The 24998-nt window shown below is 53.5% G+C and overlaps 1 protein-coding gene across 1 annotated transcript in view; it reads left to right on the top strand.

The window, feature by feature from the left end:
- spef2 (sperm flagellar 2) overlaps positions 1-24998 on the top strand; it is a 326363-nt gene that overhangs the window by 37261 nt on the left and 264104 nt on the right. Inside the window, exons 8-9 of the mRNA XM_067982078.1 lie at positions 5827-6046; positions 7623-7750. Coding sequence (XP_067838179.1) covers positions 5827-6046; positions 7623-7750 — 348 coding nt within the window. The remainder of the gene's footprint in view (positions 1-5826; positions 6047-7622; positions 7751-24998) is intronic.

The following is a 24998-nucleotide window of genomic DNA, read 5'->3' as shown; positions in this document are numbered from 1 at the left end:
CCACCCTTTGAGTGAAAAAATTGCCCCTCTGGACCCTTTTGTATCTCTCCCCTCTCACCTTAAATCTATGCCCCCTCGTTATAGACTCCCCTACCTTTGGGAAAAGATTTTGACTATCGACCTTATCTATGCCCCTCATTATTTTATAGACTTCTATAAGATCACCCCTTAACCTCCTACTCTCCAGGGAAAAAAGTCCCAGTCTGTCTAACCTCTCCCTGTAAGTCAAACCATCAAGTCCCGGTAGCATCCTAGTAAATCTTTTCTGCACTCTTTCTAGTTTAATAATATCCTTTCTATAATAGGGTGACCAGAACTGTACACAGTACTCCAAGTGTGGCCTCACCAATGCCCTGTACAACTTCAACAAGACATCCCAACTCCTGCATTCAATGTTCTGACCAATGAAACCAAGCATGCCGAATGCCTTCTTCACCACCCTATCCACCTGTGACTCCACTTTCAAGGAGCTATGAACCTGTACTCCGAGATCTCTTTGTTCTATAACTCTCCCCAACGCCCTACCATTAACGGAGTAGGTCCTGGCCCGATTCGATCTACCAAAATGCATCACCTCACATTTATCTAAATTAAACTCCATCTGCCATTCATCGGCCCACTGGCCCAATTGATCAAGATCCCGTTGCAATCCTAGATAACCTTCTTCACTGTCCACAATGCCACCAATCTTGGTGTCATCTGCAAACTTACTAACCATGCCTCCTAAATTCTCATCCAAATCATTAATATAAATAACAAATAACAGCGGACCCAGCACCGATCCCTGAGGCACACTGCTGGACACAGGCATCCAGTTTGAAAAACAACCCTCTACAACCACCCTCTGTCTTCTGTCGTCAAGCCAATTTTGTATCCAATTGGCTACCTCACCTTGGATCCCATGAGATTTAACCTTATGTAACAACCTACCATGCGGTACCTTGTCAAATGCTTTGCTGAAGTCCATGTAGACCACGTCTACTGCACAGCCCTCATCTATCTTCTTGGTTACCCCTTCAAAAAACTCAATCAAATTCGTGAGACATGATTTTCCTCTCACAAAACCATGCTGACTGCTCCTAATTAGTCCCTGCCTCTCCAAATGCCTGTAGATCCTGTCCCTCAGAATACCCTCTAACAACTTACCCACTACAGATGTCAGGCTCACTGGTCTGTAGTTCCCAGGCTTTTCCCTGCCGCCCTTCTTAAACAAAGGCACAACATTTGCTACCCTCCAATCTTCAGGCACCTCACCTGTAGCGGTGGATGATTCAAATATCTCTGCTAGGGGACCCGCAATTTCCTCCCTAACCTCCCATAACGTCCTGGGATACATTTCATCAGGTCCCGGAGATTTATCTACCTTGATGCGCGTTAAGACTTCCAGCACCTCCCTCTCTGTAATATGTACACTCCTCAAGACATCACTATTTATTTCCCCAAGTTCCCTAATATCCATGCCTTTCTCAACTGTAAATACCGATGTGAAATATTCATTCAGGATCTCACCCATTTCTTGTGGTTCCGCACATAGATGACCTTGTTGATCCTTAAGAGGCCCTACTCTCTCCCTAGTTACCCTTTTGCCCTTTATGTATTTGTAGAAGCTCTTTGGATTCACCTTTGCCTGATCTGCCAAAGCAATCTCATATCCCCTTTTTGCCCTCCTGATTTCTCTCTTAACTCTACTCCGGCAATCTCTATACTCTTCAAGGGATCCACTTGATCCCAGCTGCCTATGCATGTCATATGCCTCCTTCTTCTTTTTGACTAGTGCCTCAATCTCCCGAGTCATCCAAGGTTCCCTACTTCTACCAGCCTTGCCCTTCACTTTATAAGGAATGTGCTTACCCTGAACCCTGGTTAACACACTTTTGAAAGCCTCCCACTTACCAGACGTCCCTTTGCCTGCCAACAGACTCTCCCAATCAACTTCTGAAAGTTCCTGTCTGATCCATCAAAATTGGCCTTTCCCCAATTTAGAATTTTAACTTTTGGGCCAGACCTATCCTTCTCCATAGCTATCTTAAAACTAATGGAATTATGATCACTTGTCCCAAAGTGATCCCTCACTATCACTTCTGTCACCTGCCCTTCCTTATTTCCCAAGAGGAGGTCAAGTTTTGCCCCCTCTCTAGTCGGGCCATCCCCATACTGAATGAGAAATTCCTCCTGAATACACTCAACAAATTTCTCTCCATCCAAGCCCCTAATGCTATGGCTGTCCCAGTCAATGTTGGGAAAGTTAAAGTCCCCTACTATTACCACCCTATTTTTCTTGCAACTGTCTGTAATCTCCTTACATATTTGCTCCTCAATTTCCCATTGACTATTTGGGGGTCTGTAGTACAATCCTATCAAAGTGATCTCTCCCTTCTTATTTTTCAGTTCTACCAATATAGACTCAGTGGGCGAACCCTCGGATATATGCCCTCTCACTACTGCCGTGATGTTCTCCCTAATCAAGAACGCAACTCCCCCTCCTCTCTTACCTCCTGCTCTATCTTTCCAATAGCATCTGTACCCTGGAACATTGAGCTGCCAGTCCTGCCCCTCCCTTAGCCATGTTTCAGTAATAGCTATAACATCCCAGTCCCATGTACCCATCCATGCCCTGAGTTCATCTGCCTTGCCCATCAGACTTCTTGCATTGAAATAAATGCAGTTTAATCTAGACTTCCCTTGGTCTTTGCCCTGCTTTCTCAGACCATCTGTCCGGTCATGTTCTGTACACTCTCCCTTACTGCCTTTTGTTTCTGTCACCATTTTATTTCCCACTGACTTCCTGCATCGGTTCCCATCCCCCTGCCACATTAGTTTAAACCCTCCCCAACAGCACTGGCAAACACTCCCCCTGGGACATTGGTTCCAGTCCTGCCCAGATGCAGACCGTCCAATTTGTACTGGTCCCACCTCCCCCAGAACCGGTTCCAATGGCCCAGGAATTTGAATCCCTCCCTCTTGCACCATCTCTCAAGCCACGTATTCATCTTTGCTATCCTGTCATTCCTACTCTGACTTGCCCGTGTCACTGGTAGCAATCCTGAGATTACTACCTTTGAGGTCCTACTCTTTAGTTTAACTCCTAACTCCCTAAATTCAGCTTGTAGGACCTCATCCTGTTTTTTACCTATATTGTTGGTGCCTATATGCACCACGACAACTGGCTGTTCACCCTCCCCCTCCAGAATGTCCTGCAGCCGCTCCGAGACATCCTTGACCCTTGCACCAGGGAGGCAACATACCATCCTGGAGTCTCGGTTGCGTCCGCAGAAACGCCTGTCTATTCCCCTTACAATCGAGTCCCCTATCACTATAGCTCTGCCACTCTTTTTCCTGCCCTCCTGTGCAGCAGAGCCAGCCACGGTGCCATGAACCTGGCCACTGCCACCTTCCCCTGGTGAGCCATCTCCCCCAACAGTATCCAAAACGGTATACCTGTTTTGGAGGGAGATGACCGCAGGGGACCCCTGCACTGCCTTCCTACTCTTCCTCTGTCTGTTGGTCACCCATTCACTATCTCCCTCAGTAATTTTTATCTGTGGTGTGACCAACTCACTGAACGTGCTATCCCCGACTTTCTCAGCATCGCGGATGCTCCAAAGTGAGTCCATCCGCAGCTCCAGAGCCGTCAAGCGGTCAAACAATAGCTGCAGCTGGACACACTTCCCGCAGGTGAAGGAATCAGGGATACAGGAAGGAGCCCTGAATTCCCACATCTCACAAGAGGAACATGACACGGCTCTGGGATCTCCTGCCATGACTTAACCCTTAAGTTAGCTTAACAACAACTGCAATGTCAAGAGAAAAAAAAGGAAAGAAAAACTACTTACCACTCCCTTTAAGGAGTTTACTCCTTTAAATTGTTCTCAATTTAGAGAATGTTAACTACACTGGGGACCTTGATTCACTAAAAAATAAACGCTACTTCCAATAAGACCTGCAGACCTTCCCTTTCCTTTTACTTCAGTTACTGTCGATAAGTAGAAATACTCACCTGAACCTACTCCCCAATCAGGTGCCTCCCCTGTGTCGCGTCCCGATCTGATTCCTGACGTCACTTCGAACTCGGTCGCAGCTCCGCTCCGCTCGGCTCCTCTCAGCGCTCTGAAATCCCGCCTTTTATCGGACGCTCCCTCCGCTCGGCTCGGCTCCTCTCAGCGCTCTGAAATCCCGCCTTTTATCGGACGCTCCCTCCGCTCGGCTCGGCTCCTCTCAGCTGATCTCAGCGCTCTGAAATCCCGCCTTTTATCGGACGCTCCCTCCGCTCGGCTCGGCTCCTCTCAGCTGTTCTCAGCGCTCTGAAATCCCGCCTTTTATCGGACGCTCCCTCCGCTCGGCTCGGCTCCTCTCAGCTGTTCTCAGCGCTCTGAAATCCCGCCTTTTATCGGACGCTCCCTCCGCTCGGCTCGGCTCCTCTCAGCTGTTCTCAGCGCTCTGAAATCCCGCCTTTTATCGGACCCTCCCTCCGCTCCGCTCGGCTCCTCTCAGCTGTTCTCAGCGCTCTGAAATCCCGCCTTTTATCGGACCCTCCCTCCGCTCCGCTCGGCTCCTCTCAGCTGTGATCATGGCTGATCGTCTATCTCAATACCATGTTCCCGCTCTGTCCCCATACCCCTTGATGCCTTTTGTGCCTCTTAAGGTTGAGTCTGTGTTATACCTTTTAATTTAAATTCGGTTTGCATTAGGGACCGTGTTTAAACAAATTATTCAAAAAGATAATAGCCTGCATTTTCTGATGTGATTTTCATGTACATTTTCATATTAAAAGATTTGTTTCTCACTCCCTCTCCCTTGCTGCGTTCACCTCCCTCCGCTCCCTCGTCCTTCTCTGTTTCTGACTCTCCATCTGTTCGTATCTCAACGTCTATCTCCCTCTCTATGTATTTCTGTCTATCTCTCACTCTCTCCATCTCTCCCTTCCTCTCTATCATTCTTGCTCTGTTTCTCAATGGCTGACTCTGCATCTCTCTCACTGTCTGTCTTTCTATCATTCTCTCTGTGTGTCTCTCTAAATCACTCTGTGTCCCTGTCTCCCTCTCTGTCCTAATCGCTGTCTCTTTCACTGCCCCTGTCACTCGCTCCGTCTTTCTCTTTCACTCTCTCCATCTCTGTCTGTCTGTCTCTTTCTCCCTGTCTTTCTCTCTCTTACCCTGTCTCTCTCTGTCGCCTGCCCTCTCTTTCACTCTGTCCCTTTCTCTCTGTTTCACACTCTATCGCTGTCTCTCCCTCTCCTCCCATCCCTCCGCCATCTCTCTCTCTCTCTCTCTCTGCCTCTCTCTCTCTGTCTCTCTGCCTCTGTCTCTCTCTGTCTGTCCCTCTCGCTCCCCCGCGCCCCCTCTCGCTCCCCCGCGCCCCCTCTCGCTCCCCCGCGCCCCCTCTCGCTCCCCCGCGCCCCCTCTCGCTCCCCCGCGCCCCCTCTCGCTCCCCCGCGCCCCCTCTCGCTCCCCCGCGCCCCCTCTCGCTCCCCCGCGCCCCCTCTCGCTCCCCCGCGACCCCTCTCGCTCCCCCGCGACCCCTCTCGCTCCCCCGCGACCCCTCTCGCTCCCCCGCGACCCCTCTCGCTCCCCCGCGACCCCTCTCGCTCCCCCGCGACCCCTCTCGCTCCCCCGCGACCCCTCTCGCTCCCCCGCGACCCCTCTCGCTCCCCCCGCGACCCCTCTCGCTCCCCCCGCCCCCTCCCTCTCCAACTCCCTCCCCCTCCCTCACCCACCCCCTCTCTCACCCTCCTCCTCTTTAACCTTCACCTCTCTCTCTCTCTCCCCCTCCCCCTCTCTCCCCCCTCCCCCTCTCTCCCCCCTCCCCCTCTCTCTCTCCCTGTCTCAGATGATGACTGGTGAATGGAAGCCCTCTGAAGATGGAGACATTCGCGGCCCACCACCAAATAATAACATTCTGGGACATGTGGTTCACCGGATCTTTGAGATTGTCAACCCTACCAAACCACCAACCCCACCCCCTGTGTTTCCCCCATTCCCCGTCAAGGCTTGTATTCTGGGCAAGCCTCTTGCAGGCAAAAGCACCTGCCTAAAATACTTATCGGAAGGTACGTTCAGCAACAGCCCGAGTGTGGTGGGGAAAGGGCAGATATCAAAGCCCATGTTTATCTGGGAATTCACCGGCCTGCAGACACACAGTGCCACAGTGTAGCAGTCCTGACGGGCTGTGTACCAGCCCTGAAAGCTGACACGGTGTTAATCAGAAGGGATTCGTGCCCTCAACAGGGTAACTTTCACAGTAAGACTCCTATTCAGAAAAGCTGCTGACTTGAACAACAAGAATTGAGGTGTTAGCCAGAGGCCCCAGGTCCAACGCCCGGCCTTTGCAGCCAATGGATTCTGCCCTCCTCTATGAAGGTGTCTACCATTTCTTGACTCGGCCTCCGGGTGCGGTGCCTTGGGACAGGGGTAAACGTTAATGAGCAGTGTCAACCTGCTTATTAATGGAGCAACCCTCCCAGCACGCTCCTGTCAGCTTACACATGTAACAAGATGAACAATCTATCTATTATATATTAAACTGTGGACATGGCGCCCATATTTCATTGAAAACTCACAGAGTACCTGTTACCCTTGTCACTGGCGCTGTGATGGGCCTTTTCAATGTCAAAGCTGTCACACAGTAATTGTTATTTTATAGTGAGAGTATATCACCCTGTAATTGCACAATCTGGCTACTGGGTAGTCAGAAATTACTTAAAATGCTTTCTGATTTGTTGTTCATATGCTATTTTTTTTCTCAGTAACTGAAATTTCTAATGTCCAAAATAAGGGTTGAAACAAAATTTTGAAAAACATACAAAAATATTACATATCTGACAATATCATGATTAAATTTATTAATTAAATTGTCTTTTGCATTTTAATGCCTTCATGAAAGATTTGACTTGAAGGACTCAGCCTCTCTCAAATGGTTGGGCTTGTTATTTTTGCCCAGAGCGATGACTCTGTGAGCTGACTTTGGATTGTGCAGTCTGAGCATGTGCAGTGTGCATACTTTCCCAGGATCACATTTAGTCAGCTGTACTGATGGGATATTTTTCATTAGTTTCTGGGATGTATTATGATTGAAGCTGTTCCGAAGAATAATCCAGCATGATTCATGTCTCTTAATGGTTCCTCCCAGTGTGCTGGTGCAGTCTCCTTTGGGAAGAACATTCTCCATCGACATGAATCATCTGCCAAAGTGAGGCGGATGTGGGTGGACAGGTACTGTAATGTCAGCCGTGACTCAGTAGTAGCATTCTCGCCTCTGAGTCAGAAATTCCTGGGTTCAAGCCCCACTCCAAAGACTTGAGCCCATAATTCAGGCTGATATTCCAGTGCAGTACTGAGGGAGCGCTGCTCTGTCGAAGGTGCCGCCTTTTGGATGAGACGTTAAACCATCTGCCCACTCAGACAGATTTAAAAGATCCCACAGCCACTATTTGACGAAGAGTAGGGGAGTTCTCCCCCATGTCCTGACCAATATTTATCCCTCAACCAACATCACTAAAACAGCATTGGGATGTCCTGAGGTCATGAAAGGTGCTATATAAATGCAGATTATTGTTGTTGTACCCAGTGTGTGTCGACAGGGTCGAGGAGGTTCAGTTAACAGCACCTTTCCTGTCTCTCCCACAGCACTATGTATCCAGGCCCTCTGTCCGGGCACATTGGTTCGAGAGGCTGTGCAGGCCTTCGATGACTGTGAAACCGTAACTCCTGATGAACCCCAAGAAGACAAAACGGAGACTGGAAAGGAGAATCAGGTTGTGTTAATTAGAAGGGCTCGATTTCCAGGTGCCCCCGATCACTCAGTTGGACAAAGGTCCCAGGTTTGATTCCCAGTGTGTGGTGAGTGAGCGGATTTCAGCTGCAGCAATATTCGGGTGTATCCCTGAGCCGGGCGGACATTCAGCAACTGATAGTCCTCAGCAACTGATAGTCCTCACCCTCCATCCACTGCTCCCGGGAATTCAGCTACTAATCCTCCTCACTCTCCATCCACTGCTCCCGGGAATTCAGCTACTAATCCTCCTCACCCTCCATCCGCTGCTTCCGGGAATTCAGCTACTAATCCTCCTCACTCTCCATCCGCTGCTCCCGGGAATTCAGCTACTAATCCTCCTCACTCTCCATCCGCTACTCCCGGGAATTCAGCTACTAATCCTCCTCACTCTCCATCCGCTACTCCCGGGAATTCAGCTACTAATCCTCCTCACTCTCCATCCGCTACTCCCGGGAATTCAGCTACTAATCCTCCTCACTCTCCATCCGCTGCTCCCGGGGATTCAGCTACTAATCCTCCTCACTCTCCATCCACTGCTCCCGGGGAATTCAGCTACTAATCCTCCTCACCCTCCATCCACTACTCCCGGGAATTCAGCTACTAATCCTCCTCACTCTCCATCCACTGCTCCCGGGGAATTCAGCTACTAATCCTCCTCACCCTCCATCCACTACTCCCGGGAATTCAGCTACTAATCCTCCTCACTCTCCATCCACTGCTCCCGGGGAATTCAGCTACTAATCCTCCTCACTCTCCATCCACTGCTCCCGGGAATTCAGCTACTAATCCTCCTCACCCTCCATCCGCTGCTCCCGGGAATTCAGCTACTAATCCTCCTCACTCTCCATCCGCTGCTCCCGGGAATTCAGCTACTAATCCTCCTCACCCTCCATCCGCTGCTCCCGGGGATTCAGCTACTAATCCTCCTCACTCTCCATCCACTGCTCCCGGGAATTCAGCTACTAATCCTCCTCACTCTCCATCCACTGCTCCCGGGAATTCAGCTACTAATCCTCCTCACTCTCCATCCGCTGCTCCCGGGAATTCAGCTACTAATCCTCCTCACCCTCCATCCACTGCTCCCGGGAATTCAGCTACTAATCCTCCTCACCCTCCATCCACTGCTCCCGGGAATTCAGCTACTAATCCTCCTCACCCTCCATCCACTGCTCCCGGGAATTCAGCTACTAATCCTCCTCACCCTCCATCCGCTACTCCCGGGAATTCAGCTACTAATCCTCCTCACCCTCCATCCGCTGCTCCCGGGGAATTCAGCTACTAATCCTCCTCACCCTCCATCCGCTACTCCCGGGAATTCAGCTACTAATCCTCCTCACCCTCCATCCGCTACTCCCGGGAATTCAGCTACTAATCCTCCTCACCCTCCATCCGCTGCTCCCGGGGAATTCAGCTACTAATCCTCCTCACCCTCCATCCGCTACTCCCGGGAATTCAGCTACTAATCCTCCTCACCCTCCATCCGCTACTCCCGGGAATTCAGCTACTAATCCTCCTCACTCTCCATCCACTGCTCCCGGGAATTCAGCTACTAATCCTCCTCACCCTCCATCCACTGCTCCCGGGAATTCAGCTACTAATCCTCCTCACTCTCCATCCGCTGCTCCCGGGGATTCAGCTACTAATCCTCCTCACTCTCCATCCGCTGCTCCCGGGAATTCAGCTACTAATCCTCCTCACTCTCCATCCGCTGCTCCCGGGAATTCAGCTACTAATCCTCCTCACTCTCCATCCACTGCTCCCGGGGATTCAGCTACTAATCCTCCTCACTCTCCATCCACTGCTCCCGGGAATTCAGCTACTAATCCTCCTCACTCTCCATCCACTGCTCCCGGGGAATTCAGCTACTAATCCTCCTCACCCTCCATCCACTGCTCCCGGGGATTCAGCTACTAATCCTCCTCACTCTCCATCCGCTGCTCCCGGGGAATCAGCTACTAATCCTCCTCACTCTCCATCCACTGCTCCCGGGAATTCAGCTACTAATCCTCCTCACTCTCCATCCGCTGCTCCCGGGGAATCAGCTACTAATCCTCCTCACCCTCCATCCACTGCTCCCGGGAATTCAGCTACTAATCCTCCTCACTCTCCATCCGCTGCTCCCGGGGATTCAGCTACTAATCCTCCTCACTCTCCATCCGCTGCTCCCGGGGAATCAGCTACTAATCCTCCTCACTCTCCATCCACTGCTCCCGGGGATTCAGCTACTAATCCTCCTCACCCTCCATCCACTGCTCCCGGGAATTCAGCTACTAATCCTCCTCACTCTCCATCCACTGCTCCCGGGAATTCAGCTACTAATCCTCCTCACTCTCCATCCGCTACTCCCGGGAATTCAGCTACTAATCCTCCTCACTCTCCATCCGCTACTCCCGGGAATTCAGCTACTAATCCTCCTCACTCTCCATCCGCTACTCCCGGGAATTCAGCTACTAATCCTCCTCACTCTCCATCCGCTGCTCCCGGGGATTCAGCTACTAATCCTCCTCACCCTCCATCCACTGCTCCCGGGAATTCAGCTACTAATCCTCCTCACCCTCCATCCACTGCTCCCGGGAATTCAGCTACTAATCCTCCTCACTCTCCATCCGCTACTCCCGGGGATTCAGCTACTAATCCTCCTCACTCTCCATCCACTGCTCCCGGGAATTCAGCTACTAATCCTCCTCACTCTCCATCCGCTACTCCCGGGGAATCAGCTACTAATCCTCCTCACTCTCCATCCACTGCTCCCGGGGATTCAGCTACTAATCCTCCTCACTCTCCATCCACTGCTCCCGGGAATTCAGCTACTAATCCTCCTCACCCTCCATCCACTGCTCCCGGGGATTCAGCTACTAATCCTCCTCACCCTCCATCCACTGCTCCCGGGAATTCAGCTACTAATCCTCCTCACCCTCCATCCACTGCTCCCGGGAATTCAGCTACTAATCCTCCTCACCCTCCATCCACTGCTCCCGGGAATTCAGCTACTAATCCTCCTCACTCTCCATCCACTGCTCCCGGGGATTCAGCTACTAATCCTCCTCACTCTCCATCCACTGCTCCCGGGAATTCAGCTACTAATCCTCCTCACCCTCCATCCACTGCTCCCGGGGATTCAGCTACTAATCCTCCTCACTCTCCATCCACTGCTCCCGGGAATTCAGCTACTAATCCTCCTCACCCTCCATCCACTGCTCCCGGGGATTCAGCTACTAATCCTCCTCACTCTCCATCCACTGCTCCCGGGGAATCAGCTACTAATCCTCCTCACTCTCCATCCACTGCTCCCGGGGAATCAGCTACTAATCCTCCTCACTCTCCATCCGCTACTCCCGGGAATTCAGCTACTAATCCTCCTCACTCTCCATCCACTGCTCCCGGGAATTCAGCTACTAATCCTCCTCACCCTCCATCCACTGCTCCCGGGGATTCAGCTACTAATCCTCCTCACTCTCCATCCACTGCTCCCGGGAATTCAGCTACTAATCCTCCTCACCCTCCATCCGCTGCTCCCGGGGATTCAGCTACTAATCCTCCTCACTCTCCATCCGCTACTCCCGGGAATTCAGCTACTAATCCTCCTCACCCTCCATCCGCTGCTCCCGGGGATTCAGCTACTAATCCTCCTCACCCTCCATCCGCTGCTCCCGGGGATTCAGCTACTAATCCTCCTCACCCTCCATCCGCTGCTCCCGGGGATTCAGCTACTAATCCTCCTCACCCTCCATCCGCTGCTCCCGGGGAATCAGCTACTAATCCTCCTCACTCTCCATCCGCTGCTCCCGGGAATTCAGCTACTAATCCTCCTCACTCTCCATCCACTGCTCCCGGGAATTCAGCTACTAATCCTCCTCACCCTCCATCCACTGCTCCCGGGAATTCAGCTACTAATCCTCCTCACCCTCCATCCACTGCTCCCGGGAATTCAGCTACTAATCCTCCTCACCCTCCATCCGCTGCTCCCGGGAATTCAGCTACTAATCCTCCTCACCCTCCATCCGCTGCTCCCGGGGATTCAGCTACTAATCCTCCTCACCCTCCATCCGCTGCTCCCGGGGATTCAGCTACTAATCCTCCTCACCCTCCATCCGCTGCTCCCGGGGATTCAGCTACTAATCCTCCTCACCCTCCATCCGCTGCTCCCGGGGATTCAGCTACTAATCCTCCTCACCCTCCATCCGCTGCTCCCGGGAATTCAGCTACTAATCCTCCTCACCCTCCATCCACTGCTCCCGGGGATTCAGCTACTAATCCTCCTCACCCTCCATCCACTGCTCCCGGGAATTCAGCTACTAATCCTCCTCACTCTCCATCCACTGCTCCGGGGAATTCAGCTACTAATCCTCCTCACCCTCCATCCACTGCTCCCGGGAATTCAGCTACTAATCCTCCTCACCCTCCATCCACTGCTCCCGGGAATTCAGCTACTAATCCTCCTCACCCTCCATCCGCTGCTCCCGGGAATTCAGCTACTAATCCTCCTCACTCTCCATCCGCTGCTCCCGGGAATTCAGCTACTAATCCTCCTCACTCTCCATCCGCTACTCCCGGGAATTCAGCTACTAATCCTCCTCACTCTCCATCCGCTGCTCCCGGGAATTCAGCTACTAATCCTCCTCACTCTCCATCCGCTGCTCCCGGGAATTCAGCTACTAATCCTCCTCACTCTCCATCCGCTACTCCCGGGAATTCAGCTACTAATCCTCCTCACTCTCCATCCGCTGCTCCCGGGAATTCAGCTACTAATCCTCCTCACTCTCCATCCGCTGCTCCCGGGAATTCAGCTACTAATCCTCCTCACTCTCCATCCGCTGCTCCCGGGAATTCAGCTACTAATCCTCCTCACTCTCCATCCGCTACTCCCGGGAATTCAGCTACTAATCCTCCTCACCCTCCATCCGCTACTCCCGGGAATTCAGCTACTAATCCTCCTCACTCTCCATCCGCTACTCCCGGGAATTCAGCTACTAATCCTCCTCACTCTCCATCCACTGCTCCCGGGAATTCAGCTACTAATCCTCCTCACCCTCCATCCGCTGCTCCCGGGAATTCAGCTACTAATCCTCCTCACCCTCCATCCACTGCTCCCGGGAATTCAGCTACTAATCCTCCTCACTCTCCATCCGCTGCTCCCGGGGAATCAGCTACTAATCCTCCTCACCCTCCATCCACTGCTCCCGGGGATTCAGCTACTAATCCTCCTCACTCTCCATCCGCTGCTCCCGGGAATCAGCTACTAATCCTCCTCACCCTCCATCCACTGCTCCCGGGAATCAGCTACTAATCCTCCTCACTCTCCATCCGCTACTCCCGGGGAATCAGCTACTAATCCTCCTCACTCTCCATCCACTGCTCCCGGGAATTCAGCTACTAATCCTCCTCACTCTCCATCCACTGCTCCCGGGGATTCAGCTACTAATCCTCCTCACTCTCCATCCGCTGCTCCCGGGAATTCAGCTACTAATCCTCCTCACCCTCCATCCACTGCTCCCGGGAATTCAGCTACTAATCCTCCTCACTCTCCATCCGCTGCTCCCGGGAATTCAGCTACTAATCCTCCTCACTCTCCATCCGCTGCTCCCGGGAATTCAGCTACTAATCCTCCTCACTCTCCATCCGCTACTCCCGGGAATTCAGCTACTAATCCTCCTCACCCTCCATCCGCTGCTCCCGGGAATTCAGCTACTAATCCTCCTCACTCTCCATCCACTGCTCCCGGGAATTCAGCTACTAATCCTCCTCACTCTCCATCCACTGCTCCCGGGAATTCAGCTACTAATCCTCCTCACTCTCCATCCACTGCTCCCGGGAATTCAGCTACTAATCCTCCTCACCCTCCATCCACTACTCCCGGGAATTCAGCTACTAATCCTCCTCACTCTCCATCCACTACTCCCGGGAATTCAGCTACTAATCCTCCTCACTCTCCATCCACTGCTCCCGGGAATTCAGCTACTAATCCTCCTCACTCTCCATCCGCTGCTCCCGGGGAATCAGCTACTAATCCTCCTCACTCTCCATCCGCTACTCCCGGGAATTCAGCTACTAATCCTCCTCACTCTCCATCCACTACTCCCGGGAATTCAGCTACTAATCCTCCTCACTCTCCATCCGCTGCTCCCGGGAATTCAGCTACTAATCCTCCTCACCCTCCATCCGCTGCTCCCGGGGATTCAGCTACTAATCCTCCTCACTCTCCATCCGCTGCTCCCGGGGATTCAGCTACTAATCCTCCTCACCCTCCATCCACTGCTCCCGGGAATTCAGCTACTAATCCTCCTCACCCTCCATCCACTGCTCCCGGGAATTCAGCTACTAATCCTCCTCACTCTCCATCCGCTGCTCCCGGGAATTCAGCTACTAATCCTCCTCACCCTCCATCCACTGCTCCCGGGAATTCAGCTACTAATCCTCCTCACCCTCCATCCACTACTCCCGGGAATTCAGCTACTAATCCTCCTCACTCTCCATCCACTACTCCCGGGAATTCAGCTACTAATCCTCCTCACCCTCCATCCGCTGCTCCCGGGGATTCAGCTACTAATCCTCCTCACCCTCCATCCGCTGCTCCCGGGGATTCAGCTACTAATCCTCCTCACTCTCCATCCGCTGCTCCCGGGAATTCAGCTACTAATCCTCCTCACTCTCCATCCGCTGCTCCCGGGAATTCAGCTACTAATCCTCCTCACCCTCCATCCGCTACTCCCGGGAATTCAGCTACTAATCCTCCTCACCCTCCATCCGCTGCTCCCGGGAATTCAGCTACTAATCCTCCTCACCCTCCATCCGCTACTCCCGGGAATTCAGCTACTAATCCTCCTCACCCTCCATCCGCTACTCCCGGGAATTCAGCTACTAATCCTCCTCACTCTCCATCCACTGCTCCCGGGAATTCAGCTACTAATCCTCCTCACCCTCCATCCGCTACTCCCGGGAATTCAGCTACTAATCCTCCTCACTCTCCATCCACTGCTCCCGGGAATTCAGCTACTAATCCTCCTCACTCTCCATCCGCTGCTCCCGGGAATTCAGCTACTAATCCTCCTCACTCTCCATCCGCTGCTCCCGGGAATTCAGCTACTAATCCTCCTCACTCTCCATCCACTGCTCCCGGGGATTCAGCTACTAATCCTCCTCACTCTCCATCCACTGCTCCCGGGAATTCAGCTACTAATCCTCCTCACTCTCCATCCGCTGCTCCCGGGAATTCAGCTACTAATCCTCCTCACTCTCCATCCGCTGCTCCCGGGGATTCAGCTACTAATCCTCCTCACTCTCCATCCACTGCTCCCGGGAATTCAGCTACTAATCCTCCTCACTCTCCATCCGCTGCTCCCGGGAATTCAGCTACTAATCCTCCTCACTCTCCATCCGCTGCTCCCGGGAATTCAGCTACTAATCCTCCTCACTCTCCATCCACTGCTCCCGGGGAATCAGCTACTAATCCTCCTCACTCTCCATCCACTGCTCCCGGGAATTCAGCTACTAATCCTCCTCACCCTCCATCCGCTGCTCCCGGGGAATCAGCTACTAATCCTCCTCACTCTCCATCCGCTGCTCCCGGGAATTCAGCTACTAATCCTCCTCACTCTCCATCCACTGCTCCCGGGAATTCAGCTACTAATCCTCCTCACCCTCCATCCGCTGCTCCCGGGAATTCAGCTACTAATCCTCCTCACTCTCCATCCGCTACTCCCGGGAATTCAGCTACTAATCCTCCTCACTCTCCATCCACTGCTCCCGGGAATTCAGCTACTAATCCTCCTCACTCTCCATCCACTGCTCCCGGGAATTCAGCTACTAATCCTCCTCACTCTCCATCCGCTGCTCCCTCTGATTCAGCTACTAATCCTCCTCACTCTCCATCCGCTGCTCCCTCTGATTCAGCTACTAATCCTCCTCACTCTCCATCCGCTGCTCCCGGGAATTCAGCTACTAATCCTCCTCACCCTCCATCCGCTACTCCCGGGAATTCAGCTACTAATCCTCCTCACTCTCCATCCACTGCTCCCGGGAATTCAGCTACTAATCCTCCTCACCCTCCATCCGCTACTCCCGGGAATTCAGCTACTAATCCTCCTCACTCTCCATCCGCTGCTCCCGGGAATTCAGCTACTAATCCTCCTCACCCTCCATCCACTACTCCCGGGAATTCAGCTACTAATCCTCCTCACTCTCCATCCACTGCTCCCGGGAATTCAGCTACTAATCCTCCTCACCCTCCATCCACTGCTCCCGGGAATTCAGCTACTAATCCTCCTCACTCTCCATCCGCTGCTCCCGGGAATTCAGCTACTAATCCTCCTCACTCTCCATCCACTGCTCCCGGGAATTCAGCTACTAATCCTCCTCACTCTCCATCCGCTACTCCCGGGAATTCAGCTACTAATCCTCCTCACTCTCCATCCACTGCTCCCGGGAATTCAGCTACTAATCCTCCTCACTCTCCATCCGCTACTCCCGGGAATTCAGCTACTAATCCTCCTCACTCTCCATCCACTGCTCCCGGGAATTCAGCTACTAATCCTCCTCACTCTCCATCCGCTACTCCCGGGAATTCAGCTACTAATCCTCCTCACCCTCCATCCACTGCTCCCGGGAATTCAGCTACTAATCCTCCTCACCCTCCATCCGCTGCTCCCGGGAATTCAGCTACTAATCCTCCTCACTCTCCATCCACTGCTCCCGGGAATTCAGCTACTAATCCTCCTCACCCTCCATCCACTGCTCCCGGGAATTCAGCTACTAATCCTCCTCACCCTCCATCCACTGCTCCCGGGGATTCAGCTACTAATCCTCCTCACTCTCCATCCACTGCTCCCGGGAATCAGCTACTAATCCTCCTCACTCTCCATCCACTGCTCCCGGGAATTCAGCTACTAATCCTCCTCACCCTCCATCCGCTGCTCCCGGGAATTCAGCTACTAATCCTCCTCACCCTCCATCCACTGCTCCCGGGAATTCAGCTACTAATCCTCCTCACCCTCCATCCGCTGCTCCCGGGAATTCAGCTACTAATCCTCCTCACTCTCCATCCACTGCTCCCGGGAATTCAGCTACTAATCCTCCTCACTCTCCATCCACTGCTCCCGGGAATTCAGCTACTAATCCTCCTCACCCTCCATCCACTGCTCCCGGGAATTCAGCTACTAATCCTCCTCACTCTCCATCCACTGCTCCCGGGAATTCAGCTACTAATCCTCCTCACCCTCCATCCGCTGCTCCCGGGAATTCAGCTACTAATCCTCCTCACTCTCCATCCGCTACTCCCGGGAATTCAGCTACTAATCCTCCTCACCCTCCATCCGCTGCTCCCGGGAATTCAGCTACTAATCCTCCTCACTCTCCATCCACTGCTCCCGGGAATTCAGCTACTAATCCTCCTCACCCTCCATCCGCTGCTCCCGGGAATTCAGCTACTAATCCTCCTCACTCTCCATCCGCTACTCCCGGGAATTCAGCTACTAATCCTCCTCACCCTCCATCCACTGCTCCCGGGAATTCAGCTACTAATCCTCCTCACCCTCCATCCACTGCTCCCGGGAATTCAGCTACTAATCCTCCTCACCCTCCATCCACTGCTCCCGGGAATTCAGCTACTAATCCTCCTCACTCTCCATCCGCTGCTCCCGGGAATTCAGCTACTAATCCTCCTCACTCTCCATCCACTGCTCCCGGGAATTCAGCTACTAATCCTCCTCACCCTCCATCCACTGCTCCCGGGAATTCAGCTACTAATCCTCCTCACTCTCCATCCACTGCTCCCGGGAATTCAGCTACTAATCCTCCTCACCCTCCATCCGCTGCTCCCGGGAATTCAGCTACTAATCCTCCTCACTCTCCATCCACTGCTCCCGGGGAATCAGCTACTAATCCTCCTCACTCTCCATCCGCTGCTCCCGGGAATTCAGCTACTAATCCTCCTCACCCTCCATCCACTGCTCCCGGGAATTCAGCTACTAATCCTCCTCACCCTCCATCCACTGCTCCCGGGAATTCAGCTACTAATCCTCCTCACCCTCCATCCGCTGCTCCCGGGAATTCAGCTACTAATCCTCCTCACTCTCCATCCACTGCTCCCGGGAATTCAGCTACTAATCCTCCTCACTCTCCATCCGCTGCTCCCGGGAATTCAGCTACTAATCCTCCTCACCCTCCATCCACTGCTCCCGGGAATTCAGCTACTAATCCTCCTCACCCTCCATCCACTGCTCCCGGGAATTCAGCTACTAATCCTCCTCACCCTCCATCCGCTGCTCCTGGGAATTCAGCTACTAATCCTCCTCACTCTCCATCCGCTGCTCCCGGGAATTCAGCTACTAATCCTCCTCACCCTCCATCCACTGCTCCCGGGAATTCAGCTACTAATCCTCCTCACCCTCCATCCGCTGCTCCCGGGGATTCAGCTACTAATCCTCCTCACTCTCCATCCGCTGCTCCCGGGAATTCAGCTACTAATCCTCCTCACCCTCCATCCGCTGCTCCCGGGGATTCAGCTACTAATCCTCCTCACTCTCCATCCACTGCTCCCGGGAATTCAGCTACTAATCCTCCTCACCCTCCATCCACTGCTCCCGGGGATTCAGCTACTAATCCTCCTCACTCTCCATCCGCTACTCCCGGGGATTCAGCTACTAATCCTCCTCACTCTCCATCCACTGCTCCCGGGAATTCAGCTACTAATCCTCCTCACCCTCCATCCGCTGCTCCCGGGGATTCAGCTACTAATCCTCCTCACTCTCCATCCGCTACTCCCGGGAATTCAGCTACTAATCCTCCTCACTCTCCATCCACTGCTCCCGGGAATTCAGCTACTAATCCTCCTCACTCTCCATCCGCTGCTCCCGGGAATTCAGCTACTAATCCTCCTCACTCTCCATCCACTGCTCCCGGGGAATTCAGCTACTAATCCTCCTCACCCTCCATCCACTGCTCCCGGGAATTCAGCTACTAATCCTCCTCACCCTCCATCCGCTGCTCCCGGGAATTCAGCTACTAATCCTCCTCACTCTCCATCCACTGCTCCCGGGAATTCAGCTACTAATCCTCCTCACCCTCCATCCACTACTCCCGGGGAATCAGCTACTAATCCTCCTCACCCTCCATCCGCTGCTCCCGGGAATTCAGCTACTAATCCTCCTCACTCTCCATCCACTGCTCCCGGGAATTCAGCTACTAATCCTCCTCACTCTCCATCCACTGCTCCCGGGGATTCAGCTACTAATCCTCCTCACCCTCCATCCACTGCTCCCGGGGATTCAGCTACTAATCCTCCTCACTCTCCATCCACTGCTCCCGGGAATTCAGCTACTAATCCTCCTCACTCTCCATCCACTGCTCCCGGGAATTCAGCTACTAATCCTCCTCACTCTCCATCCACTGCTCCCGGGAATTCAGCTACTAATCCTCCTCACTCTCCATCCACTGCTCCCGGGAATTCAGCTACTAATCCTCCTCACTCTCCATCCGCTGCTCCCGGGAATTCAGCTACTAATCCTCCTCACTCTCCATCCACTGCTCCCGGGAATTCAGCTACTAATCCTCCTCACTCTCCATCCGCTACTCCCGGGAATTCAGCTACTAATCCTCCTCACTCTCCATCCACTGCTCCCGGGAATTCAGCTACTAATCCTCCTCACCCTCCATCCACTGCTCCCGGGAATTCAGCTACTAATCCTCCTCACTCTCCATCCACTGCTCCCGGGAATTCAGCTACTAATCCTCCTCACCCTCCATCCACTGCTCCCGGGAATTCAGCTACTAATCCTCCTCACTCTCCATCCACTGCTCCCGGGAATTCAGCTACTAATCCTCCTCACCCTCCATCCACTGCTCCCGGGAATTCAGCTACTAATCCTCCTCACCCTCCATCCGCTGCTCCCGGGGAATCAGCTACTAATCCTCCTCACTCTCCATCCACTGCTCCCGGGAATTCAGCTACTAATCCTCCTCACTCTCCATCCACTGCTCCCGGGGATTCAGCTACTAATCCTCCTCACCCTCCATCCGCTGCTCCCGGGAATTCAGCTACTAATCCTCCTCACTCTCCATCCGCTGCTCCCGGGAATTCAGCTACTAATCCTCCTCACTCTCCATCCACTGCTCCCGGGAATTCAGCTACTAATCCTCCTCACTCTCCATCCACTGCTCCCGGGGATTCAGCTACTAATCCTCCTCACCCTCCATCCACTGCTCCCGGGAATTCAGCTACTAATCCTCCTCACCCTCCATCCACTGCTCCCGGGAATTCAGCTACTAATCCTCCTCACCCTCCATCCACTGCTCCCGGGGATTCAGCTACTAATCCTCCTCACCCTCCATCCGCTGCTCCCGGGGAATCAGCTACTAATCCTCCTCACTCTCCATCCACTGCTCCCGGGAATTCAGCTACTAATCCTCCTCACTCTCCATCCGCTGCTCCCGGGGAATCAGCTACTAATCCTCCTCACTCTCCATCCGCTGCTCCCGGGAATTCAGCTACTAATCCTCCTCACTCTCCATCCACTGCTCCGGGGAATTCAGCTACTAATCCTCCTCACCCTCCATCCGCTACTCCCGGGAATTCAGCTACTAATCCTCCTCACTCTCCATCCGCTGCTCCCGGGGAATCAGCTACTAATCCTCCTCACTCTCCATCCGCTGCTCCCGGGAATTCAGCTACTAATCCTCCTCACCCTCCATCCGCTGCTCCCGGGAATTCAGCTACTAATCCTCCTCACTCTCCATCCACTGCTCCCGGGAATTCAGCTACTAATCCTCCTCACTCTCCATCCGCTGCTCCCGGGAATTCAGCTACTAATCCTCCTCACCCTCCATCCACTGCTCCCGGGAATTCAGCTACTAATCCTCCTCACCCTCCATCCACTGCTCCCGGGAATTCAGCTACTAATCCTCCTCACTCTCCATCCGCTGCTCCCGGGAATTCAGCTACTAATCCTCCTCACTCTCCATCCACTGCTTCCGGGAATTCAGCTACTAATCCTCCTCACCCTCCATCCGCTACTCCCGGGAATTCAGCTACTAATCCTCCTCACTCTCCATCCGCTACTCCCGGGAATTCAGCTACTAATCCTCCTCACTCTCCATCCGCTACTCCCGGGAATTCAGCTACTAATCCTCCTCACTCTCCATCCGCTGCTCCCGGGGATTCAGCTACTAATCCTCCTCACTCTCCATCCACTGCTCCCGGGAATTCAGCTACTAATCCTCCTCACCCTCCATCCGCTACTCCCGGGAATTCAGCTACTAATCCTCCTCACCCTCCATCCGCTGCTCCCGGGAATTCAGCTACTAATCCTCCTCACTCTCCATCCGCTGCTCCCGGGAATTCAGCTACTAATCCTCCTCACTCTCCATCCACTGCTCCCGGGAATTCAGCTACTAATCCTCCTCACTCTCCATCCACTGCTCCCGGGAATTCAGCTACTAATCCTCCTCACCCTCCATCCACTGCTCCGGGGAATTCAGCTACTAATCCTCCTCACTCTCCATCCACTGCTCCCGGGAATTCAGCTACTAATCCTCCTCACCCTCCATCCACTGCTCCGGGGAATTCAGCTACTAATCCTCCTCACCCTCCATCCACTGCTCCGGGGAATTCAGCTACTAATCCTCCTCACTCTCCATCCACTGCTCCCGGGAATTCAGCTACTAATCCTCCTCACCCTCCATCCACTGCTCCGGGGAATTCAGCTACTAATCCTCCTCACTCTCCATCCACTGCTCCCGGGGATTCAGCTACTAATCCTCCTCACCCTCCATCCACTGCTCCGGGGAATTCAGCTACTAATCCTCCTCACCCTCCATCCACTGCTCCCGGGAATTCAGCTACTAATCCTCCTCACTCTCCATCCGCTGCTCCCGGGAATTCAGCTACTAATCCTCCTCACCCTCCATCCGCTACTCCCGGGAATTCAGCTACTAATCCTCCTCACTCTCCATCCACTGCTCCCGGGAATTCAGCTACTAATCCTCCTCACTCTCCATCCGCTGCTCCCGGGAATCAGCTACTAATCCTCCTCACTCTCCATCCGCTGCTCCCGGGGATTCAGCTACTAATCCTCCTCACTCTCCATCCGCTACTCCCGGGAATTCAGCTACTAATCCTCCTCACCCTCCATCCACTGCTCCCGGGAATTCAGCTACTAATCCTCCTCACTCTCCATCCGCTGCTCCCGGGAATTCAGCTACTAATCCTCCTCACTCTCCATCCGCTACTCCCGGGAATTCAGCTACTAATCCTCCTCACCCTCCATCCACTGCTCCCGGGAATTCAGCTACTAATCCTCCTCACTCTCCATCCGCTGCTCCCGGGAATTCAGCTACTAATCATCCTCACTCTCCATCCGCTACTCCCGGGAATTCAGCTACTAATCCTCCTCACCCTCCATCCACTGCTCCCGGGAATTCAGCTACTAATCCTCCTCACCCTCCATCCACTGCTCCCGGGGATTCAGCTACTAATCCTCCTCACTCTCCATCCACTGCTCCCGGGAATTCAGCTACTAATCCTCCTCACTCTCCATCCACTGCTCCCGGGAATTCAGCTACTAATCCTCCTCACTCTCCATCCGCTGCTCCCGGGAATTCAGCTACTAATCCTCCTCACTCTCCATCCGCTGCTCCCGGGAATTCAGCTACTAATCCTCCTCACTCTCCATCCGCTGCTCCCGGGAATTCAGCTACTAATCCTCCTCACCCTCCATCCGCTGCTTCCGGGAATTCAGCTACTAATCCTCCTCACTCTCCATCCACTGCTCCCGGGAATTCAGCTACTAATCCTCCTCACTCTCCATCCACTGCTCCCGGGAATTCAGCTACTAATCCTCCTCACTCTCCATCCGCTGCTCCCGGGAATTCAGCTACTAATCCTCCTCACCCTCCATCCGCTGCTCCCGGGAATTCAGCTACTAATCCTCCTCACTCTCCATCCGCTACTCCCGGGAATTCAGCTACTAATCCTCCTCACTCTCCATCCGCTACTCCCGGGAATTCAGCTACTAATCCTCCTCACTCTCCATCCGCTACTCCCGGGAATTCAGCTACTAATCCTCCTCACTCTCCATCCGCTACTCCCGGGAATTCAGCTACTAATCCTCCTCACCCTCCATCCACTGCTCCCGGGAATTCAGCTACTAATCCTCCTCACTCTCCATCCGCTGCTCCCGGGAATTCAGCTACTAATCCTCCTCACTCTCCATCCGCTGCTCCCGGGGAATCAGCTACTAATCCTCCTCACTCTCCATCCGCTGCTCCCGGGAATTCAGCTACTAATCCTCCTCACTCTCCATCCACTGCTCCCGGGAATTCAGCTACTAATCCTCCTCACTCTCCATCCACTACTCCCGGGAATTCAGCTACTAATCCTCCTCACTCTCCATCCACTACTCCCGGGAATTCAGCTACTAATCCTCCTCACCCTCCATCCACTGCTCCCGGGGAATCAGCTACTAATCCTCCTCACCCTCCATCCACTGCTCCCGGGAATTCAGCTACTAATCCTCCTCACTCTCCATCCGCTACTCCCGGGGAATTCAGCTACTAATCCTCCTCACTCTCCATCCGCTGCTCCCGGGAATTCAGCTACTAATCCTCCTCACCCTCCATCCACTGCTCCCGGGGAATCAGCTACTAATCCTCCTCACTCTCCATCCGCTGCTCCCGGGGAATCAGCTACTAATCCTCCTCACTCTCCATCCGCTGCTCCCGGGAATTCAGCTACTAATCCTCCTCACTCTCCATCCGCTGCTCCCGGGAATTCAGCTACTAATCCTCCTCACTCTCCATCCACTGCTCCCGGGGAATCAGCTACTAATCCTCCTCACCCTCCATCCGCTGCTCCCGGGAATTCAGCTACTAATCCTCCTCACCCTCCATCCGCTACTCCCGGGAATTCAGCTACTAATCCTCCTCACTCTCCATCCGCTGCTCCCGGGAATTCAGCTACTAATCCTCCTCACTCTCCATCCGCTGCTCCCGGGAATTCAGCTACTAATCCTCCTCACTCTCCATCCGCTGCTCCCGGGAATTCAGCTACTAATCCTCCTCACTCTCCATCCGCTGCTCCCGGGAATTCAGCTACTAATCCTCCTCACCCTCCATCCACTGCTCCCGGGAATTCAGCTACTAATCCTCCTCACTCTCCATCCGCTGCTCCCGGGAATTCAGCTACTAATCCTCCTCACCCTCCATCCGCTGCTCCCGGGGATTCAGCTACTAATCCTCCTCACTCTCCATCCGCTGCTCCCGGGAATTCAGCTACTAATCCTCCTCACCCTCCATCCACTGCTCCCGGGAATTCAGCTACTAATCCTCCTCACCCTCCATCCACTGCTCCCGGGGAATCAGCTACTAATCCTCCTCACCCTCCATCCGCTACTCCCGGGAATTCAGCTACTAATCCTCCTCACTCTCCATCCGCTGCTCCCGGGAATTCAGCTACTAATCCTCCTCACTCTCCATCCGCTGCTCCCGGGAATTCAGCTACTAATCCTCCTCACTCTCCATCCGCTACTCCCGGGAATTCAGCTACTAATCCTCCTCACTCTCCATCCGCTGCTCCCGGGAATTCAGCTACTAATCCTCCTCACTCTCCATCCACTACTCCCGGGGAATTCAGCTACTAATCCTCCTCACCCTCCATCCGCTACTCCCGGGGATTCAGCTACTAATCCTCCTCACTCTCCATCCGCTGCTCCCGGGAATTCAGCTACTAATCCTCCTCACCCTCCATCCGCTACTCCCGGGGAATCAGCTACTAATCCTCCTCACCCTCCATCCACTGCTCCCGGGAATTCAGCTACTAATCCTCCTCACTCTCCATCCGCTGCTCCCGGGAATTCAGCTACTAATCCTCCTCACTCTCCATCCGCTGCTCCCGGGAATTCAGCTACTAATCCTCCTCACTCTCCATCCGCTACTCCCGGGAATTCAGCTACTAATCCTCCTCACTCTCCATCCGCTGCTCCCGGGAATTCAGCTACTAATCCTCCTCACTCTCCATCCGCTGCTCCCGGGGATTCAGCTACTAATCCTCCTCACTCTCCATCCACTACTCCCGGGAATTCAGCTACTAATCCTCCTCACTCTCCATCCACTGCTCCCGGGGAATCAGCTACTAATCCTCCTCACCCTCCATCCACTGCTCCCGGGAATTCAGCTACTAATCCTCCTCACTCTCCATCCGCTGCTCCCGGGAATTCAGCTACTAATCCTCCTCACTCTCC

The sequence above is a fragment of the Heptranchias perlo genome, chromosome 4 (assembly GCF_035084215.1).
Source record: "Heptranchias perlo isolate sHepPer1 chromosome 4, sHepPer1.hap1, whole genome shotgun sequence".
Lineage (NCBI taxonomy): Eukaryota > Metazoa > Chordata > Chondrichthyes > Hexanchiformes > Hexanchidae > Heptranchias > Heptranchias perlo.
Note: the sequence above shows the minus strand (reverse complement) of the source record. Positions and strands in the feature narration are given on the sequence as shown.